Here is a 20,164-nt window from a genome sequence, read left to right as displayed (position 1 = left end):
GTACCCCCCGGACAAATCTTACAAAATCAAATAAACATACCCCCGGAATAACGTACCCCGGAAAATTACCAAAATTGACAGGTAACCTGTGTCTCTTGTACTAAAATGCGCCCTTACTGATATATGCACAAATCTTTAACTGTTATTTGCAATTAGGAATTGAAATAGACAAAAAAAGGAGCATTTAATATTTCGTATTTTGATAAGCACCACCCATGACAATAGAACATTCAGACGAATTTACGCACGCGGTGATTGCAAAAACCGGCCCGAAAATGACAAGTTTCTCGCTACAATACGCGTTTATAAATGTATTCACGTCGATGATTTGTCAATTTTTTTCACACGAAGTTGAAAAAAATTACTGGTTTTCAAAAAATTAATAAACGTACTGTGCAAAATAAGAACGTACTGGGTGGATGTTAGGGCCAAAAAAAATAAACGTACCCGTATCTTTATTCGGCAGATGAGAGTACATGTGCTGCATAGCTGTGAATCTTGTGATCTATGTTCATTGTATAAGACTTGAGTCCAGATAGACATGTCTTACTATAACTATCTGAGCTGTACAGAGAGTGGAAATACTGGTCCAGGAGTACATCACTGAAGCATTAGTACTGACCATGTGATGTTTGTACTCCTCTGAAGCGTCCCCGACTGCGGAGTCCCAACCCTTTGTACCACCCTTTGCTTTGGAAGGGCTCATTGTCCAGTATCTGTGCGGGGAAGATATCATTAGATTACCACATAATGGTAGTCATACTATGGCTTATAGTAGAACCTCTATGAAAACTGCTGGTAAGTTTGTACATATTCGAACAGTGGTACATTTCATATCACAATTTAAACAAACTTAGTACACGTATGTAAAAAAAGTCTAGAACTTACTTTGTTGGTCTTCCAAATGCCATGTGATCCTCCTGCATTGAGAAAAAAGATGGAAATATGTAATACATGTAATAGTTTCTTACAATCCTCAAGCAGATGTCTGGTGGCAAGAGCATTATGGTTAGAACTGGCCGTTTACTATGATTTAGAGAGAGTACTCAGCCACCCGGATGGCAAATGGTAAATGTCACAGAAAGATCTGCTTGGAAATTAGTGTCTTAGGCAACATTGATTCAGGACAGCAGATGAAAGCTAACACACAACTCATTACTTACCGACACATAGTACGGCCCTGCAAAGTCCCTGATGACCCCAGATGACATGGCAATGCCCATGTGCCCGATAAAGGGGAACAACCACCTGGGTTACAGGGTAAGGAAAAAATTATGATGAAAGATCATCAAATGACACTTTAAGTTTTTCGTTTTTTGTTAACATCTAAATGAACTTGGAGATTGAAATACAAGTATCTGTTACATGACAAAAGGCAGATACATGTATATATTAATTGCCTATGCAGATATTTGTTACATTAAGGAGGTTATAGATAGGTTATAAAGGTTATATGCTTTATAACCTTCTTAAATCATAACACCGGACCCTATATCCCTCTCATGCTCTTCGGATTAAATATCTGTACATTCAAAAGGCAGATATAATATGTTGAGCTATGTTTGTTATATCAAGAAGGCTATAGAAAGGTTATCAGGTGTCTTAGTTATGTATCATAGATCAAAACCCTCCCACTCCATAAAATGCTGAAGCAGCTTTACTCTGATATTCTGATATCAAAGCTCCTTGAGCCTAGCATCCAAACGACTATATTTTTGTTGCAAAAATTCATCTGTCAAAAAAAAAAGCTCACAACATCACTACTAAACGTATCTAAAACTCACGTGAGTAGCGGTATGGGCGTCCAGACGACAGCGTAAGGGTACCGACAGCGCTTGTGGTCCACCTTCTCCCCCAGAATACAGAGTTCAGGGTCGTCTGAAGCCATTTCTCCGCGAGGTTTGCAACTTTCCTGGTTCTGAGGTTCGATTTCGACTTCTGTCGTAGCCATTTGCAATCTGGACTAGTCCACATCAGAAAAGGGGAGGAAATGTCCAGCTTGATTTAATGTCTAACTGATTTCATTTGGCCCTAAACTGTTCTACAATTGAATCATAAAGTATATTTTGGATATTTTTACTATAAAAATTACATGTTTTGAAAAAAATAAGAGAAATTTTGATCATTAAATAGAAGGAAAATATACCAAATGAATAGATGGAATAGTCTATCACTCAGTATGGACTAGTCTATCCCTCGAAAAGGGGGGATTTCTTATGTCTATTTCCCTCATTGTCCCCAAAAACATCTCCTTAAAGACTGTACTTTTACCTCAAATTTTACGTGATGTTTAAATGTAAAAGATATGTTAGTAAGAAAATTAGACTGGTTGTTCCAAAAATTAGACTGTTCCAATCAAGGTCAAAGGTTGTATTAAATTTATGCAAGCACGACGCGCCATTTTTCAAAGCATCTGTGGACGTAGCTTCTCATAAATACTGCAGTTTCTATCGCCAGAGGCAGAAAACCTTTGGTGTTTATCGTTAGTTTGCTTGTTTAGAAGCCATGGAAGCTGCGGAGGGAGAAGTTTACCGCCTCAGACGGGTGGGGAAGGCGGCAAGCCGGCCGGATGTGCAGGACGTGTTTAGGTCAGTCACGTTACTCTCCAAGCAGAGGTTTGGGTTTGGTGTTATTTTTGGCGTGTTTTTAGCCTTTTTTATCGGGGTTTCTCTTTTGCAGCTGGGTTGGGTGAAGAAAAAAAATTCCAGTGCAATATAGAAACCCCGATAAAAAAAGTCTAAAAACACGCCAAAAATAACCCCAAAACCCAAACCTCTGCTTGGAGAGCTAGTAGAGCGAGTTTACATGATTAGTATGCACACTTCGTTTTTCCAAGGACATTATACAGTATAAATGTCCTTGTTTTTTCAGACATTGGTATGTTTGAAATGTCTGGGATTTTCAAGGTTATAATCCCACCCACACACACACACAAAGATGAGTTTTGAGCAACCTATAGTATTTCAATTTGCTAAAGCAGCTTTGATCAGTGTTTTCATGGTGTTTTAACTCATAAACATTAAAGAAAAAAATGTTTTGATGGTATTCAAAAAGAACCTTTGAAGAAGACAAGGTGTTTGACTGTTTTGCTGACATGTCTTGGTTTACCTCTCCAGACTTGCATCCACCCCCAAAACCCTGCAGATCGGTAGAAACCCTGCCCAGTGTGACGTGTTTATCGACTCCCAGTCCCACCCAGCACTCATCTCACGCAGACATGCCGAGATCCACGTATCACAGGACAGACAGGGGAACCTGACGTATGATATAACAGACAGGAGTGTCAACGGGACTTACATTAATGATATTAGGGTAAGGATATTGGCCAAATAGTAGACAGATATTAACATGCCAGGGGAGTTGGTCTAGGTGCAGCAAATGTCCCATAGAAGACCAAATCCCCTGTCTATTTGGCCAACTTCTACTCTTTCCAGTCGCTTGGACTATCCAAACCCTGGTAGAAGCTAATTCATACTTATTGGAGTACTGCATCTGTTGGAATGAACTCCCTCAGTAAGGTTCATCTCAGGTAACAGATAAATTGGATATAACTTCTTATTGTACACAATGTGCAGTTTAAGACAATCCCTGGGCCTAGTAAAATTGTTTTGCTATTACATGTACATCATTTTCAAGGATTCTAGAATCTATGTGACAAAATAAAGATTGTGACTGTGTTATACACAAGGAGACATCCCTTGTTCCCCCCCCCAGCTGAAGCCACAGACCCCCCACAGACTACAGGAAGGCGACACCGTCACGTTCGGGCACCTGAAGGCCGGCACTGTTCAACCTGGGCAGCTGGCTGTACAGGCAGGGTCAGAGTTCAAGTTCAGGGTCAGTTGGCAGGGGTTTTTTACATGAAGTGAAGTGTTCAAGCTGTGATCTAGATAGAGTGTCGTATAAGAAACTGTTTACTTTGGTATGCCAAAAAACAGTTACTCAAGCAACTGGATATGATTTTAGAAATGGTTGTTGCTTTGGTGTTGAAAATAATATTGATTATTTAGTTATATTAATTATTATATACTAGTAATAAGATGGATTAGAATTGTGTGTTAACTTTCAGCCTGCTAAGGTTTGGAAGTATGGAGTTTCATGGCTTTAAGATAAGAATAATGGAAGGAAGTACACTGTACATGTAATTGCAGTTATTGTATATATTTGATTACTTCTTAGTTTGAGAAGTGTGGGAGACCAGCTGATGTGGAAACCAGAACTGACTCAGAGACACCCACCTTGTCTCACCTGGACAAGCTGACAGGAGATGCGGGGAGGGGGAACGGCAGACAGCTCTTCCCCTCCGTACCAAGTCCTGATGTGCTACAGGACATATCCAATTGGTAGGAAGAGTGTCATCATTTAGCGTCCGTAGCAGGCGTATAGAACTGGGGGTTTGGTGGTCTTCAGCTGTTTTCTGATTAGCCCAGTTAAAAAAAAATGGGGGTAATTCAACCAGGCCGGCTATGTTGTCTATATGCAATCAGAAAATAGCACGTAAAAGCTCCCAAAGACCATGAAGACCCCCAAAACCCCCAGTTTTTGGCATGCTGTGGAGGCTAGTCATCATTCTACTTTCTTTACCTTTACCTGTTTGGAGGCGTTTTCTGTTGCTTGTATGTCATATAGTTATTTGGATACAGTAGAGACAGAGGCGGTAAAAGGAGAAAAATTGTGTAACTGCATTATGACCAGAAGGTTGACTTCTAGGTCAATATAGTGTCCCCACATTAGCTTATCTAACTGAAGTTTTGCTGCACATGTGCTACATGTATGTACGTAGTAGTGTCCTTGTACCTTTTCAGGGTCCAGAAGTCCAAACTTGTCAACACAGATGCTGAGAAGGGAGGTCAGAAGACTGGTACAGCAAGTAGCAGTTCTACAGGGCATAGTCAGCTCAGTGTACCTGGTAAGTCTCAATACTAATATAGTATCTACTGTAGATTCTGTTCATTAATGCATACTACTACTAGTGCTAGTATCCAATACTAGTACTAGTAGTATTTGTTAAAACTGGATCAATTATTGTCAGACTGAGAACTGTCTGTTTCCATATTGTTTTTGTATATTGTTTTATGCTACGATGACTAGTTTCTTGAGTGACAGAGAATTCTGAGCATGGAAGGGGTCCAAATTGGCCCCTGCCAGCTGAAATTGTGTAACACAGGCTAACAGAATTAATGATGTTTTACTAATTACAGATGACAGTGACTCAGAAATATTCAGCATCGCTGCGACGTTACAGATCCCCTCCGACAGTGACTCCGACTCCGACATTTTCTCCCACACCGACTTGAAAACACCAACATCACAAGACAAGAGTTTGTTGGCAAAAGACAGTAATTCTGAATCTCCTGGAGCTGTTTCCATGGCAACAACTGTTTCCATGGCTACCGGCACTGCACGGTTGTCCAAAAGTCCCATTGTTACAGCAGGAGGAGTGTCTGGTCTAAAAAGCTCATCATCGACTGTTAGTAACAACAAGAGGAAAAGAAAACCCAATGCAGGTATGTGTGGGATATACATGTAATCAATCAATCAATCAATCCATCAATCAATCAATCAAAAATGGTTTATTGCTAAAATCACGAAAATTGCAGCAGAAGCTGAATTGCGTTCAGACATGTACATCATTTCTTTTAAAAACATTAACAACTGCACAGTCAACATATTACACACATTTAGCATAACGAAATTCAAATTTTCCTCACATTTGCATCTTAAATATCAAAATTACATTTGCATTCCATATACAAGTTTCACAAATTTGCAAAGTACAGCACATACAGTAAACTCACAATCGGAAGGTCCCCTACTCTTTTCTATACTATAAGTATGGTGGGATCTTAAACGTGCATGGGGTATGGCTCTTCCCAAACACAGGACCTCCATTTAACATACTATCCGAGGGACGTCCCTAACCATACTCTGTAGCTAGGTACTCATTTTCACCTGAGTGAAGTGAGGAAAGATGTGTAAAGTGCCTTTCCTAGGGGCAGAAGATCGTTGACATCGGGCAAGATTCGAAACCCAGGACCACTTTGTTCAGAGTTGAACACCCTAGTGTCATTACACCATATGACTCCATGACATGACCAAAATAGTTGTTCCTCTCTCCCCCCCTGCAGGTAAGCCTGGTGTCCCTGCTAAGAGAGGGAGACGAGTGAAGTCTGACAGGTCAGGTGAGGAGGACTGGGTAATCTGTGACTCGTTTGACTGCAGCAGGCCGGAGGGGGACATGATCAGCTGGGTAAGGCACATTAAACAGACAGGCCCTTTACCATGCACCATAATGTATAGCTATGAAGGGCCTTGAGAGGGTCCCAGTCAGCTGTTTCTTCGAGCCAGCGGATCAAACAGCGACCAGAGGTCACAACCTCAAGTTGAAAGTTCCTCTAGCAAGATCCAGGGTTAGGGCGCAGGGGTTCAGTGTCAGAACAATCAAAAACTGGAATTCTCTGCCTCAAGAAGTAGTAGCAGCAGAAACTGTTAATCAGTTCAAAAGCAGACTTGACAGTCACTGGGAGAAGCGAAGGTACGCAACCGAGTGAGCAGAGATCAGGACATAACAGGCCCCGGCCTTCTTTCCTGGAAGACGTATCAAGGTATCAAGGATATTAGCTAGACACACCAAGAAACAGTTACTAGTACACAAGCAACTGGATATGATTTTGGACCGTTTCCAAAATCATATCCACAGGGCGACAGTTTGATGCAATTTTTCTTTATTTGCATCTTTGCATAAAGTAAAAGCAATTGACAAAACATAACTAATGACAGAAAAGAATGTACTGTGGTAGAAAAGAAGCTATTACAGCTTGTTGAGGATGTTCCCCCAGCTATTTCTTACTTTACTTACATTGCACTGCAGCACACTGTACAATAATAAGATTATGTAAATATTGTACGTTTGGGAATGTATCTATAACAGCGACACCTCAGCTGCAGTGCAATGTAAACCAGTCAGAATTGCCCTGAGGAAGGTGACAGACGGTCACTGAAACATCGACTGAATTGAAGACTTGGTTGTGTAAAAAGAGTCTCTTTACTCAAATAAACATGCCTTTTGACCCCCCCCCCCCCTCCAGGTGCAGTGTGACCAGTGTGAATGCTGGTACCATGTGGTGTGTGCCGGCTGTGACTATGACACAGTCAGACAGGAGACAGCAGCCTTCAACTGTGGATGTTTGTAAATATATATACAGTATATAAATATACTGTATATAATACATTTACCTGAATTTACCTGAATTGCAGAGACTCAGGAGCCAGAAGGCGGGTATAACTGTTCTTCGTTGTAAACTAACAGTAAATTAACTCTAAACCACAATTGACAGACCAAGTCAGTGCATGTCTCTGTACAGTTCAATCCATTATCGTTTGTTTCTTGCCAAGTCTCTAAGATATTAGTACGGGAGACTCGAGTCTGATGTCGGGACTTAGGTACAGTTTACAAAAGACCAAAGATGTTTGTAAATACAGCCCTTAAAACATCATTCTGTACATCCTTTGTAATGTCTACATACATTTGTAACTCCTACATCTTACTGTAATGTATATAGATCACACTAACAGTGGTGACATGGCTTGACTATGTATAATACCTGACACATCCAGATCCCCAACAACAAACACACTCATGTTAATAGGAAGTTTGTTTCAGCTGTCTGGAAATTTGTATATTGTATACATGTAGAATAACATTTACAGAACTACTTTAAAAAGCATTATTCTGTTTACTCTTCTAACAGCCATATGCATATAGTTGTAGGTAGCATTTCAGAAGGGGAATATGTACCATTTTAAGACTTTATTAGTGAAAAGCGATACAATTGTTACTTCAATGTTATTTACTTGTAAAAAGAAACAATACTTCATAAAAAAGGACAAGTTGGTTTGGGTCATTTTTGTTTTTCTTTGCTTGTTTTGCACCAAAGAGGCAAAAGGGTGAGGTCGTATGGCATAGTGGCAGAGTACTCGACTCGGAATCAAGAGGTCCCGGGTTCGAGTCCTGACATGCCACCAATCTTGTGTCCTTGGGAAAGGCACTTTACACGACAAATAAACGAACGCGCTTGCGTGGCATATTGCAAATTTGAATATGCAGTGTAGGTGGGTACTGAGTTTTCACGTGTTTGAAATTAGTCTGTTCATTGTTTAAAAAACAAGCTGCTTACCTCGACCTGATAAAGGGTTACATGCTGTATATATGAGTAATACATGAATAAGTAGAAGTAATGAATTTTACAGCGCGTGCTGGCAGGGCCAGTTTGTAGCATTTTGAAACAGTCGAGGCTGGACGCTTCAGGTGTCAACATGGGGACAAACTAACGTAGAGGTATGTCATGTCGCTTTTGACTGTACATACGCGCACACGCATGTACACACACTCACAAAAATACCACTATCACATACGCACACATGCACGCGCCCTCACACACAAATACCACTCTCGCGCGCACACACACGCGCGCTCTCACACACACGCACGCACACACACAAATACCACTCTCACATACGCGCACACACACAGGCATATTACACACGCGCGCACACACACACACCCCACACACAAACAGACATACACACGCACGCACACACACAAATATGACTCCCACATTCGTACACTATTTAACGGGAATTACTTCAGAAAAAGCCATGTAAATCTTACTTCTCTTGTTTCATAATGGTTGTTTGGGATTTTCAGATATCTCCAGGGTTGGAGATTGTATTGACAACATTTTGTTTACCAACATTGAATCACGTTTTTTTTTTTCGGTTATGTTTGATTTTTCAGCATCAGGTTAACACAGTTTTATTTTATGTTTATTACGACATTATGTTGGGTGTTTTCACGAGTGACTTAATTTTTTAGCCAGGTATTTTTCGTAGTAAGGGCATTGATATGTTTTTTTTTATTCTTATTAACCCTACGATAATATTCCTACCCCATAACAAACAAAGCATAATACACAGAATTAATTCATACTATTATGATCTCAGGGTGAGCTCATTTTTCATATGCATTGCTTTGAAATTAGTCTGGTAAGGTGTTGTTTATCACGATATTTTAAATCTCTAACACACCAAAATATGAGGAAAATCCTACAAAACTTTGGTCATTGGAGTACAGGTTTGCCCACTTGAATAAAAAATGATTCACATTGACAAAAATGACAACAATGTTATTGGGTTTTGCTGACATGAAGCTATATAGAAAATTTTGTTTTAATGCCGCTAAAAGATTCCAGGCTTGTCGAGACCCTTCTTGCAGTATCAAAATATAACAAGAACAAATTGTGATCGTGCACCCTACAACACGCAATCGGTCATCATAAAAACACTGTAGATAGTAAACTGGGTCATGAAATTTAAACGCTTGGAGATGTGATTTTTTATAGGAGCAAAATGATTGTAATATTTTGGCGACGCCTTAGGGGCAAGCCTAATTATATTTGTATGTGCACCGTGCAGCTTCATGAATCAACAGTTACACAACATTGTATAGACATTTAAAAAAAACGTAGCCATGGGGAACATGTTGATTGTACTATCATGAAAGTTCATCTGTGTTGGTAGTTACATGTTTAGAGTTAAAACTTTTGGTCCAACACAAAAAAAGTTCACTCACCTAGAGCTTTCGACCAATCACTCTGGTCTTCCTCAGTAGACTGACCCAGTGAAGCTTGTCACGTGGCTTCTTTGAGGTGTGACGTCAACACTGGGCCAAAGGTATCTGTTAGACGATGTCGACCCCCGTCGCGGTAAGTCACACTTCAAAGAAGCCACGTGACAAGCTTCATTGGGTCAGTCTACTGAGGAAGACCAGAGTGACTGGTCGGAAGCTCTAGGTGGGAGAACTTTTTTGTGTTGCCGGACCAAAAGTTTTAACTCTAAACATGTTGATTGTAGTTAATATTTGTTCCTAACAGATAGAAATGGCGTCGAACAACTCACAGTCGTCGCCGGAAGGCGATTACGAACAAGAAGTCAATACTTACGATGATATAGATTTACTGTATGCCCGTGGAAATACCACGGTTGGGGCTGGCCTAAAGAAAGGAGAGAAATGTCACAAGTATGAAGACGTAGATCTAGAGTTCGGCGGCGTAAACGTGATGTTGGGCTCCATGTTACAACGCACTACACCGCCCGAGCTACCCGCTGGCCACCCTACCCTAGGGAAGAAAGAAAAGGAACAAGCCGTCAGGAAGAAAGAAGAAGAAGGGAATAAGTACGTAGACGTGGATCTAGAGTATGGTGCTGGAAATGTCATCCTCGGTTCTGGTTTTCAACGCGCAGCGCCCCCTGATCTTCCTCCTCGAAATCCCGCTCAAGGAGGAAAGCAGGATGTTCAGCGTGGTACACCTCCTGAGCTCCCCCCTGGTCATCCTACCCTAGACAAGAAACAGAAGGAACGAGGAGGCAACAAGAAAGAAGAAGAAAGCCGTCAGTACGTCGACGTGGATCTAGAGTATGGAATCGGCAATGTCATTCTTGGTTCCGGCTTTCAACGTGGTACACCTCCTGAGCTACCTCCTCGCAACCCCAACCAAAAGGAGAAAGAAAAGAAACAAGCAGAAGGAAAGCAAGAAGAAGACGGCCATCCTACGCAAGGTGAAAAAGAAAAGAAACAATCAGAAGGAAAGCAGGAGGTTCAGGAAGAAGGCCATACGTACGTTGACGTGGATCTAGAGTATGGCATCGGAAATGTGATTCTTGGTTCCGGCTTTCAACGTGATACACCTCCTGACCTCCCTCCTGGTCACCCCACGCAAAAGGAAAAGAAACAAGCAGGCCGAAAGAAGAAGGAAAAAGACCACAAGAAAGAAGACACGGGGGAAGAAGAACACACACAAGACGTGGATCAAGGGCATGCCAGTGGACAGGGTTCCGGCGCTGCGTCTGCTGACACCCCGACTGGCAATCTTGGCATGGGAGACCCACACGTGAGTGTGCGGCCGGAGCAGAAAGAAGGTTCCGAGCAGCAGAACAAACCAGAGGGAAACATCGGGGATGAGGAGGGAGATGGGCGCAGCTTTTCTTACAAAGCTAGAGGTACGTTCAGATTAAATGAGTAATCATGAATGAAGGAATTTAGGGATGAATGAATGAATGAATGAATGTGTCAGTGGGACAGTGTAACGTTGCTATTTTATCTAACCTCTTGTAAATATCAAAGAATGAGATTTTATTTTGTATTGTACCGATTTTACGAGGCTCTCCAAAGAGGGAGGAAATAAAGAGATGAAATGAAATGAATGAACGAATGAATGAATGAATGACCTTGGTTGTGCGTTTGGCTCTTACAGTGTAGTGAAACAGCAGTTTATGTTCACTTCGATTTTATCTTGCTGAACAGTTTTATCTCAGTTTGGATAATACTTTGATGTAAAAATTATAATTCATGATTGTTAAATTAATGTAGGTTCTTAGATTGCAATGTTTTTCTCATACCTACATGCATTCTGCACGTTTAGTCTACTTGCAATCAACCGTTTGAAATAGGTTGATATAATATATATATATATATATATATATATATATATATATATATATATATAGAGAGAGAGAGAGAGAGAGAGATGGATAGATATAGAGACGATCATTTCAACAATGACCCTTTCAGTACTTTATACGATGCATTTAAAAACCTGCCTGAATGCTCATATATTTTGTATTGTATCTCAGATCGTGCTATGGAGATGCTTAACCAGATGAAGAGTAAAGTTCCCTGGCTCATAGCGGTCTTGGCTCTATCTGGCCTGCTGGTTATAGTGTGTGTTGCCACCGCTGTGCTCATACCAACTCTCGCACCTGGAAATACGGTATGTCATGGTCTTCATAATGTTTATGGAAGAAGATGCATGGTTAGCAGTATTTTCTGGTGGTAATTCAAGAACTCTTAAGGTTCTGTGTTCACATCCCTGTCGACAGCCTAAAATGGCCCCAGTGTTTATTCACCTTGCGATCCAGTCCCGCAAATTGCTAATCTCCAAGCAGATCCCTTTCGGTGGTAAAAAGACAGTATCAAATTGGTCAGGCAGTATCCATTAGCCAGAGAAAGTCGGCAGCCACCAACAGTGGGGTTCAGAACAAAAAAAAAAAAACGGCCATATACATTAAAAGCTAACGATCATTCCCCCACAGCCTCTACTTGGAGAGTAGCCAATTGCAAGCTCCTCGCAATTCAGCCATTGGCTGCGTATACGTACTACTACTAGCCAGATACAAAATCAATTAGTATGACTGTATCATCTCTTTGATGTATTTTTATGTCCGGCACTAGCTTTATCACATCTAGGTCATTTGAGCATAGAATTATTATGACATCAACTAAATGTGCACAAGGGCACAAGATCGGTAACACCGGGCAGAATTCGAACTCGGGACCTTTTGGGCCTGGGCCGAACACGCTACCGCTCTGCCACACGACCCCACTTAACACCACGCGACCCCGCTAAATTAGGAAACTATCTATCCCCGCAGCATTGGAGTGTGGCTTGTGATATGCTCCAGGTATATTTTTTAAAACATGCATCTGTTTTAGGAGAACCAAGATGGAGTGGAGTTGGCCATGGGGGTGCACGTGAAGCAACAGAATTCAACGGCTTCGTGGGGTGCGCCTTTCTACAAGGAGACCAGCTCGACCGCCGGGCACTCAACCAACATGTCCTCCCTGTTGGTATGGACCACAGGACCAGTGACATGGCAGTTCACAGGATCAATGGCTAGTGGAAAACGTGAAACCACCGAGGTCTTACTAACGAAACTTGCACCTGTGTCAACCACTGTTGGTAAGTGAGGGATGTTCAGATGTCTGTTGCACCTGGTCTACTTTTTGCAGGTACACCTTCCTCGCTGCTATATAAGTTTGTACAGCCCTTCGGGCCCTCAACCTCCCTTTCCTCGCTGTTTGACAGGATCAATCACAAGTGCAGAGCGTGAAACAACCGAGGTCTTACTAACAACACTTGCACCTCTGTCAACTACTGGTAAGTAAGGGAGGTTCAGATGTATGTTACACCTGGTCTACTTTTTTGTAATAAGTTCCTTCTGATGTACCCATTATGTTTACAAGCTGTTGTTTTAATGGTTGGAAAATCGTAATATTATAATGGTTTCCTTACTTTCATTACATCTATGGTCATTGTGTTATATGTTAAAAAAACTAGGTACAGTTTCTTTCCTTTATTCCACAGACATAAATAAGTGTGCCAGAAATCCCTGCCAACATGGAACCTGTGTGAACAACGATGGTGGCTACACATGTACCTGCTCACCTGGATGGACTGGACAGAACTGTCAGCAAGGTGCCTTTTTCCGATCTACTCATTTTTGTTTGCAAGTATTTTTTTATGGATGGAAAATCACATGTTTTCGTTTCCTTCCTTTCACTACAGATTTTTAAGGAGTTGGTGTTTCGTTTGTCATTGTGTTAGATGTTATAGAAATTTGGTACATTTATCCCACAGACATAAATGAGTGTGCCAAAAATCCCTGCCAACATGGACGCTGTGTGAACCAAGATGGCGGATACAAATGTACCTGCTCAAAAGAATGGACTGGAAAGAACTGTCAGCAAGGTGCCCTTTTTTCAGATCTACTCATTTTTGTTTGCAAGTATTTTCTGGTGTACCCATTATGTGTACAAGCTGTTGTTTTAATGGGTGTAAAATCATATACTATCATGGTTTCCTTCTCTTCATTACATCTAGTACATGTATGGTCTTAGTGATCATTGTGTTATAAAGCAAATTACATTGTAGGTACATATTTCTTTCCTTTATCACACAGACATAAATGAGTGTGCCAGAAATCCCTGTCAGCATGGAACCTGTGTGAACAAAGATGGCGGATACAAATGTACCTGCTCAAGTAGATGGACTGGGCAGAACTGTCGGCAAGGTGAGATTTTTTTTAATTTCTGGATTTTTCATCCTTTTTTCAATACAGATAAAACGTCTTCACCCCCCCCCCCCAATCATTTAGTTGTTGCTGACCGGTTAAACCTTAATCAATTAATCATAGGTGCATTTTCTTTTATCCCACAGACATAGATGAGTGTGCCACGAAACCATGTCAACATGGAACCTGTGTGAACAAAGATGGTGGATACAAATGTACCTGCAACCCTGGATGGATTGGACAGAACTGTCAGCAAGGTAGCTGACTTTTTGCATTTAGTACAAAACCAAGGCATTAGGTCTGTTGTCAGGGTGTTTTATTCAACTAAGCTACAGCTGTTGTATTTATCTTTTATACAGACATCAATGAATGCACCAGCAAACCCTGTCAACATGGACGCTGTGCGAACAATGATGGCGGATACAAATGTACCTGCTCATCTGGATGGACTGGACAGAACTGTCAGCAAGGTGAGTTTCTTTTGTATCTGTTGTGCTGATTCTGCTTGTAAGTTTTCATGTGAAGTTATGTGTTTTTGCTTCTTTCTTTTCATAACAAATTAAAGCTCTTCATCTTCTCCAACTATATAGGTGTGACATGTACTAACGGTTGACTGTTAATGGATTTTGGTTTTCTCTCCTTTATCACACAGACATAGATGAGTGTGCCGGAAATCCCTGCCAACACGGAACCTGTTTGAACAAAGTTGGTAGATACAAATGTACCTGCTCAAAAGGATGGACCGGAAGGAACTGTCTGAAAGGTGAGTTCCTTCTGATGTACCCATTATGGTTACAAGAAGTTGTTTTAATGGGTGGAAAATCAAATATTGTCATGGTTTCCTTCCATTCATTACATCTAACTATGGTCTTAGTGATCATTGTGTTATATGTTAAACAAATCTGGTATTTTTGTCTTTCCTTTATCACACAGACATAGATGAGTGTGCCGAAAATCCCTGTGAACATGGACGCTGTGTGAACAAAGATGGCGGATACAAATGTACCTGCTCACCTGGATGGACTGGACAGCACTGTCAGCAAGGTGAGTTCTTTCTGATGTACTCATTATGTTTACAAGCTGTTGTTTTAATGGTTGGAAAATCGTAATTATATTTCAGTCCATACCACGGTATGGATGAAATATATTGTGTTCTCTGATGTTTCTTCTTCTCCTTCTCCTGCCACACAGTCAAAGGGATTCAACTCCGCCATCATTCAGCCAAATGACTTGAAATTTGGCATGGAGGTAGAGTGAGCCAATACCCCCAGGCGTTTTTTTCATTTTTTTGATACATGCCTTTGAAAAATGTTTATGAAGGTTTTTTGGGGCATTTTTCGCCAAAAAATGGATTTTTGGATCCTGAGCCCTGGTTTTACAACCAAATGATCTGAAATTCGGTATAAGGGTACCTTGAACATATGTCTACAGAACAGCAGTCACATATTTGGCATACACCACTTCCAAATGACTCATTTGGGGGACTTTAATGGCTATTTTCAGCAAAAAAGGGCCAAAAGTGCTATACCCGTTCCATGTTCTATCTAAAGAATGGCCTGTTCCATCTGCCGTTGGCCATGGAACACGTGTTCCATTGCGGGTTACCTGAGGTCACATTGCACGTAAGTCGTGCGGAATGACCCACACATTCAATTTTTATGTGCCTAATACCTTCAAAATGTATCAAATCTCATCATTGTTAGTATTTGCATACCTGTAATAAGACTAGTAAAGCTTTCGAGATTCAATGTGCTTGTTCTTGCATCTTTGTTCTCAATTACATATAGCTACTATATAATTCATTTATTTGAGAATCTTTGCCAGTTTTACACTGGGGTAAGTTTGGAATAGTCCACTTTTGCGTGGGAGGGAGATGGACTGAAATATGCTGTATTTGCTCCCAAGCAAATGTCGGCCTCTCTAGTATTATAATGGTTTCCTTACTTTCATTACATCTATGGTCATTGTGTTATATGTTAAACAAACTAGGTACATTTTCTATCCTTTATCACACATGTACAGACATAAATGAGTGTGCCAGAAATCCCTGTCAGCATGGACGCTGTGTGAACAAAGATGGCGGACACAAATGTACCTGCTCACCTGGATGGACTGGACAGAACTGTCAGCAAGGTGACCTTCTAATAGTGCAGCTATCATGCAATTTGCGTGCAAATTATCATCATTGTTTCAGCTCTTGTCTTTTTCTTGATGATTGGTTTGTTTATGATTTTTTGCCATCACTTAGCCATCAATGAGTGCACGAGAAACCCATGTCAACATGGACGCTGTGTGAACAAAGATGGCGGATACAAATGTACCTGCTCACCTGGATGGACTGGACAGCACTGTCAGCAAGGTGAGTTCCTTATGATGTACTCATTATGTTTGCAAGCTGTTCTTTTTATGGATGGAATATCATATTTTCGTTTCCTTTCTTCCATTACACATTGTTGGTGTTACGTCTATCATTGTGTTAGACGTTATACAAATTTGGTACATTTTCTTTCCTTTATCACACAGACATAAATGAGTGTGCCAAAAATCCCTGCCAACATGGACGATGTGTGAACAAAAATGGTGGATACAAATGTACCTGCTCACCTGGATGGACTGGACAGAATTGTCAGCGAGGTGAGATTCGTCTGATTTTTTAATTCTGGATTTTTCACCCTTTTTTCAATACAGATGAAACGTCTTCATTCTCCCCCCCCTTCCCCAATCATTTAGTTGTTGCTGACCGGTTGAACCTTAATCAATTAATCATAGGTACATTTTCTTTTATCACACAGACACACAAATATCTTGCTTTTCTTCTTTTTCATTACAGATTTATTCAGGTCTTGGTTTTCCATGTATCATTGTGTTATATGTTTAAAAAATTACGTACATTTTCTTTTCTTTATCCCACAGACATAAATGAGTGTGCCAGAAATCCCTGCCAACATGGACGCTGTGTGAACAAAGATGGTGGCTACACATGTACCTGCTCACCTGGATGGACTGGACAGAACTGTCAGCAAGGTGACATCCTTTTGATGTACCTTTTTTACAAGCTGTTTTTTTTATCGGGTTAGATGTTGGGGGTTAAAATCATCTTTATTCCATACAAGATGAATGACATATTAAATACATAGCTAAAAACCTAGGACAATCCTTTGTCTCATGTTTTGGTAACAAGAGGAGGACGCAAGGTGGACAGACAAAAATACAATATACTAGTCACTGTGTGCATCGGTCATACAGACGTTCTCTATTAAAAATTGCCATATATAATTATAATTACGGGTACATTATATAACAATTACAATTTAGAGTTCTTAAAAAGACAGCAGCTAAATTTTACATCTAATTTTTACAGTAGAACAATCCTGAAGTGCATTCCCAAGCAGGCGTGTTTCTGGCACAATAGATTGCATAAGATGCACAAAGTGCACACTTTCCCAGTCTACTTTTAAGATGTCTGACTTCACGGTCTTTGTGACTGTACTAATCAGTACTAATCAGGTACACTTTCTTGCCTTTATCGCTTAGACATAGATCCGTGCAGGAGAAACCCCTGCCAACATGGAACCTGTGTGAACAAAGATGGCGGATACAAATGTACCTGCTCACCTGGATGGACTGGACGGAACTGTCGACAAGGTGAATTCCTTCTGATGTACTCATTTTGTATTCAAGCGTTTATTTTTATGGATGAAAACCATATATTTCATTGCAGATTCAAGGTCTTTGTGTTGCATGTACATGTATCATTGTGTTCAATGTTTAAAACATTACGTACATTTTCTTTCCTTAATCGTATAGACATAAATGAGTGTGACAGGAGTCCCTGTAAGCATGGTCGATGTTGGAATGGTCGTGGCAGCTACAAATGTACCTGCTCAAGTGGATGGACTGGACAGAACTGTCAGCAAGGTGAATTCCTTCTGATGTACCCTTTTTACAAGCTGTTGTTTTGATGGGTGGAAAATCACATATTATCATTGTTTCTTCTTTTCATTACATGTATGGTCTTGGTGAATGTCATTGTGTTATATGTTAAACAAATCAGGTACTTTTTGCCTTTATCACACAGACATAGATGAGTGTACCAGGAATCCCTGTCAACATGGACGCTGTGTGAACCAAGATGGCGGATACAAGTGTACCTGCTCACCTGGATGGACTGGACAGAACTGTGAGAAAGGTGAGATCCTGCTTGCCAATAAACACAAATACAAATGCTGATCCAGGCATTCTGCTTGAATGCGGCTCTTTTCTGTGAAAAATTGAATACTTTTCTTTCCTTATTTATTACAGGTTTAGTTTTCCCCACTTAATCTTGTAATTTGATGATTCTTTTTGTTTGTATAGAAGATAAAGTCTATCGTAGTTGAAAAAAGAATACAGATAATGCTTAGTGCGTTGAGAGAAGAGAAAGAGCCATTTTTTTAAATTTGTTGACTGGTATCTGAAGAAGTTTACGAGCGTCTTTTTCTACAATGTGTGTTTTGATTTTTTTTTCTATGTGGCAGCTAAGAAGAGGACAGCTTACGAAAAACTAGGAAATGCCGAGTACAAGATATTTGCCGAGGAAAAGACGTACAGCGAGGCCCAGCAGACCTGTGACTCGGACGGAGGCCGTCTTGCAATGATAAAGACAGAGGCTGTCTTTACTTTCCTTGTCGGTTTGATTCGGCGCGTTGACGGATCAAAAGATTACTGGTTTGGTCTCCACGACATGGCCGTAAGTATTGTGTTTCTGTCGTTATGGGTGTATCTGTATCTGTACAGCTGGTATAACCGCCCTTCGGCGTAACACACTAGCTTCGCAGGCACGCGACTCAGCGGCAGCTAGCTACATCACACTGAACGGCTTGTTACAGTCAATCTTTGCACATTTAATTGCAGGAGTTGTTTCAAGTTTCTAGTGATGATGCCCCAACTGTGCTTGGTGGCAACGACTCGAGTTCCAGTCTACGATAGTTCTGGGGAAATACGAGTTATTGAATACCTCAATTCTTGGTTGATAACTCTGATATTTGAACGCATGACTGTTTCTTGTTCTTTACTGGGCTGATATCAGATATTTAGTGGTTAGTACGTCCACCAGTTTATTAGTCATTTTATACATCATGCACTGTCTCGTCATTCTACGTCTTTCTTCCAGCGACCCCCACTGTAGGTTTCTTTTCATTTCCGTTACAGTAGCACCCATTTGATAGTTGTTCGTGCAGAATCTGGCAGCTTGGTTCTGTACCCTTTCCAGTTTATTTTTGTCTTTCTTTGTATTTTGTATATTTGGGTGGGAGTTTAAATTTGACCGCTCGTCAACACACCGGACATGTTTAATTTGTTTGTATCTTGGTCCTGATTCCGTTGACGGGTCTTCTGATTTAAATTTTACCCCTCCTTTAGGTTGAAAACCGTTGGATCTGGTCAGACGGAACACCACTGAGCGGCTTCTCAAAATGGTCTCCAGGAGAACCCAACAATCAAGCTGGCAATTTAGGCATCGGCGACCAGGATTGCGGAAGTCTATGGGCAGCTAGCAGCTTTCGTTGGGATGACAACACATGTGATTTCAAGACGTACTTTATCTGCCAAAAAGGTACATATGCAAGCCATTTTACAGGGAATATCTTTCTCATGGCAAAAGTTAAATAAAAGTTCCAACTGGACCGCCCTCAGACCTAATCATTCATTCATTCATTCATTCAGTCATTCATTCATTCATTCTATCTTACTTAGGAGGCAACAGCATCAGCCGCAGGCACACGTATGAGAGCCTGGGTTGCTTCGAGTACAAACGTGACCCCGACATTGTGGATCTCGAGGGGACAGACCCACTCCTCAACGACAACAAGGACAGGCGTACCGATGCGATTGAGAAGTGTTTCCAGGTGGCGCTTTCCCGCGGGTTTAACGTGTTCGCTCTCCAGTTTTACGGGGCCTGCTCTGGATCAGCTTCTGGTCCCACCGTCTACACGAAGAACGGACCTCCCAGATACGGTTGTGACAGGGACGGCACAGGCGGAGTGTTCGCAAGTGAGGTCTACAAGATCTCAGGTAAGACTCTGCTAAATTGTGTAGATGCGACAGCGGGTAAATTTGCTGATATTTCCATGCCAAAAAAGTAAAGAGTCTATTGTGCTGTTACGTTCACGCCACGCTCTGTGTGTTTTTATTACTACATTATTTTCTGAAAATTTGGTGGCCCTACGATAAGTGGTTGTTGAGTTACAGAGGGTGGGCCTCAAATGCCCCCCCCCCC

At 41.1% G+C, this 20,164-nt stretch overlaps 1 protein-coding gene across 1 annotated transcript in view; it reads left to right on the top strand.

The window, feature by feature from the left end:
• The window catches only part of LOC109487485, a 37,876-nt gene that overhangs the window by 6,940 nt on the left and 10,772 nt on the right, over positions 1-20,164 (top strand). Inside the window, exons 5-7 of the mRNA XM_019791473.1 lie at positions 4,806-4,909; positions 5,202-5,507; positions 6,129-6,250. Of these exons, the coding sequence (XP_019647032.1) occupies positions 4,806-4,909; positions 5,202-5,507; positions 6,129-6,250 (532 nt within the window). The remainder of the gene's footprint in view (positions 1-4,805; positions 4,910-5,201; positions 5,508-6,128; positions 6,251-20,164) is intronic.

The sequence above is a fragment of the Branchiostoma belcheri genome, unplaced genomic scaffold, assembly GCF_001625305.1.
Source record: "Branchiostoma belcheri isolate BF01 breed outbred unplaced genomic scaffold, Haploidv18h27 scaffold89, whole genome shotgun sequence".
NCBI classification, from domain to species: domain Eukaryota; kingdom Metazoa; phylum Chordata; class Leptocardii; order Amphioxiformes; family Branchiostomatidae; genus Branchiostoma; species Branchiostoma belcheri.
Note: the sequence above shows the minus strand (reverse complement) of the source record. Positions and strands in the feature narration are given on the sequence as shown.